General features: G+C 40.9%; 1 protein-coding gene across 1 annotated transcript; it reads left to right on the forward strand.

The window, feature by feature from the left end:
* Positions 1-3192: 3192 nt before the first annotated feature.
* Positions 3193-10222, forward strand: qrfprb (pyroglutamylated RFamide peptide receptor b). The gene is made up of 6 exons (XM_070927665.1): positions 3193-3559; positions 4817-4975; positions 6617-6678; positions 8297-8532; positions 9575-9672; positions 9825-10222. Exons 1-6 carry the CDS (start codon positions 3193-3195, stop codon positions 10220-10222), a joined length of 1320 nt encoding a protein of 439 aa, XP_070783766.1.
* Positions 10223-11225: the final 1003 nt, after the last annotated feature.

Genomic DNA, 11225 nt, shown 5'->3' on the forward strand with positions numbered 1-11225 from the left:
GTGAGGAAAGATTAAACTATGCTGATGGTCAGCAGTTATTAGATGTTTTTGTAACTTAAAATGCTAAGCACATCAAATGTATCAGATTAAGTTTCCTCCAACGTTAATATCCAATTCATCAACTGCTGCTGTGCAATTTAAGAGGAAGTTGGTCCAGAGCCTAAAGCAACCGAAAACTTAGGAAAATCTCTCTTTCAAGTCCTCAGCAGTTTATTTAATGACCTGGTTACCAGAATTTCATATTCTTAATCTTTAACTGAAGACGACTCTAACATCCATTCATCCATCATTCATTTCTAAAATGCAGTTAGTAATTACTGCAGATCAATTCAAACAGCCAAACAGCACGATCAAGGTTTTTGTGTTTTGTTAAATACAAATATATTGTAGTGGTGTGTGTAATAGTTTTCTGGCCCTCACTATACATTATATTTAGTTATAATGACTGGTCTATCATAGTGGAAAAAAACAATAGATACTTTAGGTTATGTAAATATACAAAACCTGAAAATAAAAATGTTTTCTGCCTTGACATTTGACATATCACTGGTCTGGTGTTTGTACTCCAAGGCAGTGGCATAAAAGGCTTCTCTAGTGTCTGACAAATGTGTACTTTGAAATGTATTAATGAATTTATAGATTTGCAAAGTTTCCTTTAATTGAACTTCTCAGCCCGTCAAAATGACTGAGCTCACACAAGAGTCCTTAAAAAGCTGAAAAATACAGCAAATAATTGTGTCACAGTGGAAATCCAACAGGAAAGTGGGCTGTAATGATAATGCTCCTGTGTGGCATTCATGGATTGATGCAAATTACAGTTTACATCTGAAATTACAATTCTGCTGCCAGCATTTATTCCTGCGCTTCTTTGATTGGGGCATTGTTAAAAAGATTCATGTATCTCTAAACTGTAATGTGTTTTTTTTTTCAATTTCCACTTCTTCTTCACTTCTCTGACATCAATTTGTCATATTTTAACTTTGAGAGATTACCAGTAATTGAAAAAAGAAACATACTTCTGCTACACAAAATACTACTTATTTTTTCTGACTTTTTCCCCCCCTAATCTTTGCTTTATGACAACATTTGACAATGCAATGGGTCCAATGGGTCCATACCTGGACCCTACAGAGGTTGCACAGGCAGTCCAACTCCTACAGGATGGCACATCAATACGTGCCATTGCCAGAAGGTTTGCTGTGTCTCCCGGCACAGTCCCAAGAGCATGGAGGAGATTCAAGGAGACAGGCAGTTACTCTAGGAGAGCTGGACAGGGCCATAGAAGGTCCTTAACCCATCAGCAGGACCGGTATCTGCTCCTTTGTGCAAGGAGGAACAGGATGAGCACTGCCAGAGCCCTACAAAATGACCTCCAGCAGGCCACTGGTGTGAATATCTCTGACCAAACAATCAGAAACAGACTTCATGAGGGTGGCCTGAGGGCCTGTCGTCCTCTAGTGGGCCCTGTGCTCACTGCCCGGCACCGTGGAGCTCAATTGGCATTTGCCATAGAACACCAGAATTGGCAGGTCCGCCACTGGCGCCCTGTGCTTTTCACAGATGAGAGCAGGTTCACCCTGAGCACATGTGACAGGCGTGAAAGGGTCTGGAGAAGCCGTGGAGAACGTTATGCTGCCTGTAACATCGTTCAGCATGACCGGTTTGGTGGTGGCTCAGTGATGGTCTGGGGAGGCATATCCATGGAGGGACGCACAGACCTCTACAGGCTAGACAACGGCACCCTGACTGCCATTAGGTATCGGGATGAAATCCTTGGACCCATTGTCAGACCCTACGCTGGTGCAGTGGGTCCTGGGTTCCTCCTGGTGCACGACAATGCCCGGCCTCAGAACATCTCTGTGACATTATGTTGCGGTCCATCCGACGCCACCAGGTTGCACCTCAGACTGCCCTGGTCCAGATCTGGGAGGAAATACCCCAGGACACCATCCGTTGTCTCATTAGGAGCATGCCCCGACGTTGTCAGGCATGCTTACAAGCACGTGGGGGCAATACACAGTACTGAGTACCATTTTGAGTTGCTGCAATGGAATTTCAGCAAAATGGACAAGCCTGCCGCATCATTTTTTCACTTTGATTTTTGGGGTCTTTGAATTCAGCCCTCTGTAGGTTGATAATTTTCATTTCCATCAAACGATGTGGCATCCTTTCGTTCCTAACACATTACACAGTCCATATCAGTATAGATATCCAGCATGATTTTTTTCCCATTGACATTGATGTGTTTTCAAAGTGTTCCTTTAATTTTTTTGAGCAGTGTATTTTAGCTGCTGCGTGTTTCTATAATAAACAACACAAACTTCCTAACTTTGAAGGGTCCAACCGAACCCATCTACCAAACTGAATAATGACAACATGTGGCAGTTTTAAGCTTTATTTTATGCATCTAACTACCAACTGCATTTAAAACTCTACAGATTAGTTGTGGAATATATGCAGCAACCGCACCTTGTAATTTCCAGATGTTATTTCATTGGATTGCTCTTGTTTTAAGCATTGGCAATGTTATCTAGATGATTCAAGTAACTTTCCCAATTATCTAGTTAAGTAACATTAGCCACCAAGCTACTGGTCATACCAGGCTGTAGCAGCAAAACCAGTTTTATTGCTAATGAATACAACTTTTCATTTGTAAGAGGAATAATGTGTTATTTCTTCTTTATAGAAAGTTGCATAGTCTCTTTAAAGGGTCACACGAGCCACTGACTATATGTCGTCAATTTGATTTCATACATTTGTTCTGCTATAAAAGCGTTAGTAAGACATAAACATAATTGTAATGATCTGCATAATGTGTGTTTTGTTGTTTTATATCCTGTGTGTCCACTATAAATAGATTAAAAGCGTCTTTCTCATGTCAGTTCTGACCACACAGGATAAAATATTCATACAGACTGATGTCGCCTATATGGTACAGCTTCATCAGCAGTCCATTGGTTTGTCACCCTATCCTCTATAGAGTCAGCTGAGTGTATAAACACACACACACGCACACAGAGCAACAGTTGCAGCAGCGTCAGCAGCATGCTCTGCAGGGTGAAGGAGGCTGCGCAACATCCGGACGCACTTGCGGGTTAAAGAAGGTTTCAGCTCTGAACCTTCACTGATTTGGTTTTTCTGCTTCTTCTGCCTGCAAGCAAGTTCCCCTCAGGGCGGAAGACCTGCATCGGAATGGCAGCAGCCTCGACAGATTCGGGTCAGGGGTCCTCCAAGATAACCCCCGAAGTGCTGCGGGAGATGCTCCAGTTCTACAACCTGAGCCGCCAGGAGTTTATCAACACTTACAACATCCAGCCGCTCGTCTACATCCCCGAGTTGCCGTACAGCGCCAAGACCACCTTCGTGATCATGTACATGGTTATTTTCGTCATGGCTCTGGCTGGAAATAGTTTGGTCATCTACATAGTTGTGAAGAAGCGGGCGATACAGACGGCGACAGATATTTTTATTTGCTCTCTGGCGGTCAGCGACCTGCTCATCACTTTCTTCTGCATCCCTTTCACTTTGCTGCAGAACATCTCCTCTGAGTGGTTCGGGGGTGAGTTTCAAACCTCTAAACTTATATTTCATAGATATTTCATACTTTTTAAGACCACGTCACGAGTAAGAATAATGATCTCGATAAGAAAATTATACAATTATTATATAAGGAAATACATGAATATTGGAAGTCCGACTTCTGCTTCATTAAGCTATGGAGCATATTACCTGAAGTAAGCAGCTGATCCGTGCCATGCCAAACAAACAGGAGTAAACCGAGCCCATAATGTAAGCAAACAAAACATCAATCCCTTCAAGGAGTGATCTTTTAAAGAGAACCAAAAAGCTGCAGGTAATGCCTCTAAATGACAGACTGAGCCCTCCTGTCTCCTCAAGGGTTCAATATATTTGATGAGGTGATGTGGAAAATAACAAAAACATTTGAAATGTAACTCTTTAGCGTTGGAATATTACAGGCTGTTGTGTGTGTGTGTGTGTGTGTTTGTGTGTGTGTGTGTAAGATCAACTTTCTAGCTTTTGCCTTAGCAGACAGAAGCTTTACAACAAATAATGAAGGCGAGTTGTTGCTGAGTTTGTTTATGTCAAACTTTGCAGAGAGTGGACACAATATAATGAGCCCTCGTGTAATTATAGCCTAATGCAATGCTTTGCAATACTCCTGCAAAAAGAAGGTGCTTTGAGGTGCTGTCACCTTACAGTATAATACATTATTACTGTTGTAATAATAATAATGTACTGCACTACACATTGAAGGCTTGACAATATACAACAACTCTTCTACAACCTTTAAAAAGAACCAAAGAGCCGAATCGCCACATCTTTGACTGGGTTTCATTATATTTAACAATGTCACAACGTTGTGACCATGTCTGATACTAAAGAGGACATTTCAAAGAAATGCCACCAACAGCTGACATTCAGTGTGTCATAGCAATAGAAGGCAAGCTCGAAGCATGTGCTCCCATTAAAATACGCTCACAATTAGTTCAGGATTAATCAGGGTAAGCTTAGCATGTGGGTCTTGCCTACAGTGCACACATTTTCACCTGGGTTTCAGCTCTGTGCTTCATTAGCTGTTAAATGTGTGTGAGCGCTGTGTTCAAGTGTAATCAGAGACGGTCGTTTTGTCATTTCAATGAAACCTCACAGGAAGAACGGCTGAAGAGGAAGAGCTCGCCTCAGTTTTCAGTCTGTTTTCAGTCAAACAAAGGGAGTGATGTGAACTTTAATAGAAATGCATGTTTTGTGCTGTTTCTCAGTATCTCTTTGTTTCATCCTTCTGTTTTTCCTGCAGGAGTTCTGGTTTGCAAGACAGTTCCCTTTGTTCAGACTACAGCCATAGTGACAGGCATCCTCACAATGACCTGCATTGCCATTGAGAGATATCAGGGCATTGTCTTCCCGCTGAAAATGAGGAGGCAGTACTCGTCCAAAAGAGCATACAAGATGCTAGGTATTCCATGTTTGCAAGATCAGCTTATTATGCTAAGAGTGGATGTGTTTATGTGTTCAAGGAACCTCTTTTATGTGGCTGTCCCACGTATCCTGCTTTCCTTCAGAGTATCATGAAAGCCAAATTAAGGCTATGCCTCTGTGAGATCCAATTAAGGATAAGAATTATACTATAACTAGACAAAGAAGGGTGCTATGGGTAACAGTAGGGACTGGCTGGCTGGTTGATATGACTTCCTGTGAGGCATTAAGACTATACCCAAAAGCAGCACAGGTGTAAGGAAAAACAGCAAAGCAAACAAGCCCGAACATCACCTGTGCACATTCGCTTTCGCAGCTATCTCTGCTGTGATTTTAGCATAAAGCATGTAGTAACCTCCTCAAGTCTCGACATATTTTGTTCTGTTTATGTTGTGCAAAAGTGGAAAGTCTCAAGGAAGATGTTCCTGTGTTTACCCAGTGATGATTTGATTTGATTCTGCCCTGCGGCCTGTTCTTCAAATGTGGCTTAACTAATTCTGGCTAACATGCTGTCATCAGGCTAAAATAGTCCTCTTTATTCTGATCCAGCTAATTTGGCTCTTTGAAAGCAGTTTGTTTTAAGCAGGATTGATTTGTTAATGTATTTATTTTATTTATTTATTTTTAGTGACAGTGTGCACTTATTTTGAAAAAAGGCAAAGTGAGTAGAGAGTTGAAACCATGATCAGCATTCATATGATTGGTTGAGTGCTGATCATGTGATTGCACTTACATGTGGTAGGTGTGTTGGGAATCCTCCCAGCATGCACTGGGGCAAGAAATCCATTCATGAGCCTCATTTTATGTGTTCCTTCTTTTTGTTTTACATTGTCAATGTGGTCAGACAACAAGTAATGTTGGTGCATGATTGGTAGGGTTCTCCCCGATGGACGTGCAGAGACTTTTAAGTGATAATCATAAGCCTGCTGTGAAAATGAAACTTTACTAAAATCTCTTTAAAAAGCAGCTTTAATTGCAGTTCTAAGCAGTTATGCTCGTACAAAGAACGGGGGCCCTGATCTGCAGCCTAGTTGTTATACTTTTTATTCTGTGTATGTTGGCAGATATGCGGTGAGAGAAATGGCAACACATAAATATTATATAGGATGCATTTTATATAGTTTTCACTCTTTGTTTCTAGAATTCAAGTTTATTCTCATATAGTATTTATTATTACTATCATCATACAAAGTAAAGTTTACTGTTTAATTGTAAAAACAACAGTGCTTATATTTGCCACAACTCTTTAAAAATGAAATGAAATGTTTATTTTAAGCTTTTGTTTTTATAACAATCAGATCAATATTGGTCTTATTCAAGTGAACACTGTAGGTGGTAGCATGCCGTGGTGAGTATGATTTGATTTGTATGACATAGAAATGCGGAGGAACCTCGCAGAGACTCGTCATGATTGTCAGCTTTTTAATTACATGAAACCAAATACAATTGCACAGCTTCTGTGAGTAGCTTGACAGTAGTCACACACAGGTTTATCTGCTTGAATTTCCCTGGCAGCTATTGCATGTTAAACTGTATGTCCTGTACATTATTTGAAACAAGTTTTTTTCTGCAGATTGTACCTACCTGTTCTGTAAATGTTTTACCCGCGTGCGTCCTGCAGGGCTAGTGTGGATCGCATCCCTGATAGTGGGTTCACCAATGTTGTTTGTGCAGCAGCTAGAGGTAAGTGGTGCACTCCAAAGAAATCCATCACAAAATGTCTTTCATTAACATCCTTCACCTGCGACTGAAAGCAAAATCACACTTTTGTTGTCCAGCTGAATATCAGAACACAGATTCAGCACAGAAGAGCATAGAATATAATATAAATATAAGACAGGTAACCATAAATGACTGTATCTTACTGTGCTTAAAAAATATATATACATCATCTTGTTAACTTTCAGTCCTCCAAACCTGTCCTAAAATGCAATATATTTTATTCAAAAATAAAAAGATTTAATATCATGCATCTGCATGTTGACCTGTGCCCCTCTATTCTGGTGGCATTGTTGTCTGCCTGTTACCCCTTGGCCTTAATTTTGCTTTGATGTTTTTTGGATTTTGCTGATAATTTAGAGTGAAAAGAGTTTTTAAAAATACTTCATTTTATAAGGAATTTAGTGTCAGTTTGACGTAGATCTGCGTCCCATTTTGAATTAGCGCTGGCTGGAGATAGTTGCTACAGTCTACAAGGACTAAGCTACTGCAAAAATGGAAAGATAAAATCTGGTCGTGTGTGTTGTGTATGAAACAGGATGGACAAACACAATTGCACTTTTTTTTTGGTTTCTCTGTTTGTGAGAGTGATGCGAGATGTGTGGCTGCTAACCTTAGTGTGAAGGATAAGATGCTGATTTTATTCATAGTGTATTGTTGCCAGCAAGGCTTGATGTTGTTGCTAGTTTTACATAGTGAAATCGTGTTTATTGAAAAGTCAGATCCATGGCGTGTGCTCTCCTTGATACTATAATAATGTTGATGTTTGGCAGACTACTTTACAGATTATTGCTTTGCATGGCCTCTTGTTTTTCATGGGAAACTCAAGGCCAGTAACACTGTTTCAATGAATATTCTGCCTTATCTGTTCAGCTTTGGCTGTTCAGAGTTTCCCTGACTCTGAACAGGAGGCACAGACTAACAGTCACTATAATATAAAAAGAAAAATGTCATAAACTCACTGATGAGTTGCTACAAAAGAACGTATGTCATTATATGGTATGATAGATTAATACTATGACAATAACGGGTATGTGCTGAGTCGAGAGCAAAATCATATATGAATATTTCAAAGAGATATTAGAAATGACATGTGGTATTTTAAGTATTAAGAGTATTTTAAGCTCATTGTAATTTACTAAACTGTCCCAACAGAGCTATGATAGGAGTATTATAGTATTAGTACACAGGGCTTAAAAAGATTAACTGTGAAGGATTCAGTAGACATACTTTTGACAACTTCTACACTGTGTTTATGAATAATATTACTCATTATGTTATTCAGTGACTGGGGAAGAGAGCACTCAAGCAAAGCTCTTAGTGAAGCTCATTAAAGTGGCTGGATCATCATGCAGTCCATAAGAGATTGGGAACTCAGAAGATTGTGAGAAAATGGGGGACAAAACTGTAAAAATGAATAATAATTTTAATAACTATTATTTTAAAAGAGCAATCTCTCAGAAAGAGTTTGTGTGCCATGATTTATTCCTCAGTATCTGTAACTACAGCATACTACAAAGCCTCACGTAAATACCACCCTGCCACTCAGAACTACAGAGCTTTTCTCCCTCCCTCTCAAAAGGTGAAGTACGACTTCTTGTACGATCACTACCACGTGTGCTGTCAGGAGAGTTGGCGCTCTCTGACTCACAGGCAGGCGTACACCACCTTCATCATGGTGGCTCTTTTCATCCTCCCTTTGGCAGCCATGCTGTTCCTCTACACACGCATCGGCATTGAGTTGTGGATCCGCAAGAGGGTGGGCGACTCCTCCGTCCTCAACACCATGAACCACAGGGAGATCAGTAAGATCTCAAGGTAGGCTGCATAGCAGAGGGGTCTCATATTTGTGGATTTTCACCATATAAAAATGTTTATTCCAAGTCTCCGGGATGAAACTCCTCACTGTGGCTTTTTTTTTTGCATTCCAATGGACACTTGGCAGTGGTTATGGGTGGGAAGCTGGTCCTCGTACTTGTACTTGTACTTGTACTTGTGTCAGCGACTCCTACTGGTTGGTCAGGGCACCTACATGAAGAACCTGCATTTGCTTTTTAGTTGCCTAAACCTTTCCACTTTAGGCAACTTAATGACTTAATATTTCTGTTGCTGCCTACTGATGCTTACATTCTGTACTAAAGCAAGAAGAAGCAAAAAGTTCTGTGGTAATGGATGCAGAGCGCCATTTGCATTTTGGTGTCTACCAACAGTTAATGTTGGTCCCTTCATCTCGTTTCTCATCACATTTGCTACCCAGTTCAGTACCTTTACTACTTCTATTTGTACAGCACATTCAGGTGTCAATTGAGGCCATCAAATGATACCACTCTCCGGTAGAAAATGTCATTTTTAATATTGCAAAAGATATCTGATATCAGAATCTGTTGAAATAGTTTCTTTCTGCTTTTAACACAGTTTGGTTTCTTTGTCAGAAACGATAAGCCGAGTGGGCATGAGATTCGGATTTGATCAACAATAACCAACCGTTGTCACTTGTCAGGAAAACATAAACATTAAGCTGTTTCTACAATAAAACCAATGTGTTTTCTTCTGGCTTGCATCAGAGGACACACATGGCTGTCCTCACCCTCCCCAGAGCAACAGTGGGAGTTAGGACTACAGTTCAGGGGTAGTGGCCTTTCCAACTTGGGGAGAACAGAGGCAAAAATGGCTGCAGTCCATTCAGGTGTGTGACTGCCAGGGTCCTGATATTTTCCATGCTGACTCACTGCGGTAGCTCACTGGCACACTTTAATGCTGTCATTAGTGTTATTAGCTGCACCTGCTGTAACAAATGTCTGCTGTGATCTGTTACATCAGTCATCAGGCTTCCTGTAATTTTTGTTTTAACCTTCTACAGGAAAAAGAAAAGAGCCGTTAAAATGATGGTCACCATCGTTCTGCTGTTCACCATCTGCTGGGCACCGTTCCACACAGTCCACATGCTGTTTGAGTACTGTAAGCATTGCTGGAGTCTATATGAACTTAAATGTGAACTGGAAATAGGAACTATTTCCTGACGTAGCGTAAGTGCACATTGCCTTTTGTTTAAAGCCTCTGTGTAGTTCATCAGTTTGAGTTGTGACCTCCATCTGTGTGTAATTGTCCAGACGACCTGGAGAAGAAATATGACGGAGTCACGCTCAACATGATAATCGCCATTGTTCAGGCCATCGGGTTCTTCAACAGCTTCAACAATCCCATTGTGTATGCCTTCATGAACGAGAACTTCAAGAAGAGCTGCGTCTCCACCCTCTCCCACTGCCTCCGCAAACCTAACCAGCCAGGCGGCGCTGTGGTGGGGCCCAGACTGAGCGTGCAGTTCATCAAACCCCAAAGTAGAGAGGCCTTCCTGGAGTCAGATGAAGGGAACAGCTCCAAGCAGAACTCAGCAGAGAAAGGACCTTCAAGCTCCTCGCATGGAGAGAGCTCGCTGGAAATTATAGGAGAAAAAATCTCAACCATCCAAACAGAGCTCCCTGCAAACACCTCTTCTCAAGTCAAATGAGAAGGAAAGCGGCTCAAAGTTCAGGTGTTCAGCTGTTGAACTCGACCCTCCTGTTTGCTGTCAATCATCGGCGCCTGACAGTATCAGCTGCAGGTGCCCCCGCCCCCCAGCAGTCGGACACATGAAAGACCAGTTTGTTATGTGAATCGAGAAATCACTTCTGTTGAGATGTCTCTCAAATCTGCAGGACAGGTGCTCAACCCCATCCCAAATGAGTACAAACTGTTAGCCACTGCTATGGTGTTATAGTACACTGAGAACTGAGAAGACACTGAATTCACAGAGCCATGCTTATAGCAGCAAAAGATGATGCCTTGGCCATTGCGTTAATTCAAGTCAGCTATTCATGAAACTCACTTCAGTTCAGATTAATTCAACTACAAACCTTTATATTAATAAAGGTGACAAACTCGGTTGCTGTTTAGCCTCTTAGACTTGAGTGATCACCTCTTCATAAAACTCAAATCTGATGATGAAAGGCACCTTATTGTCAGAAGAGCAAATACTGCTTCTCTCTTTTCTTTTTCTTATGATTGTATTATTTCATGTAATGAAAGCCTTTTTACTTTTACTTTTTACTGCTACACCGAGCAGTTGGGATCACAGGCGGCCCTGCAAATACATCCCTTGCAGCTTTTAAAAAGGTAATAGAGTTGAATGTACTCACCGTACAGGACTTATACTCAGTCTGTTTTTAGATCAAACCAAAACACGTCATTCACTCTTGATTTTATTGTTAACAATTAAAACAAATATGTGATTCATTCCCATGTGCATCAAACTAGTGGAGCTAGTTGATGTTCAAAATGGCCCTGGTTCATTTAATCATGACAAGATGAATGAGGGCATCTTTATTATTTCACTGTAGTAAAATAATACAACCATTACACTGAAGGGCATTGTGGCGTTTTGCGTCACACACACACTCAAACGCAAGGGACAAAATTGGTTTCAGTATTAATGTGTTTGCTTAATGGTGCTGTGGATTATTTCTGTAAAGTTG

The sequence above is a fragment of the Enoplosus armatus genome, chromosome 20, assembly GCF_043641665.1.
Source record: "Enoplosus armatus isolate fEnoArm2 chromosome 20, fEnoArm2.hap1, whole genome shotgun sequence".
NCBI lineage: Eukaryota > Metazoa > Chordata > Actinopteri > Centrarchiformes > Enoplosidae > Enoplosus > Enoplosus armatus.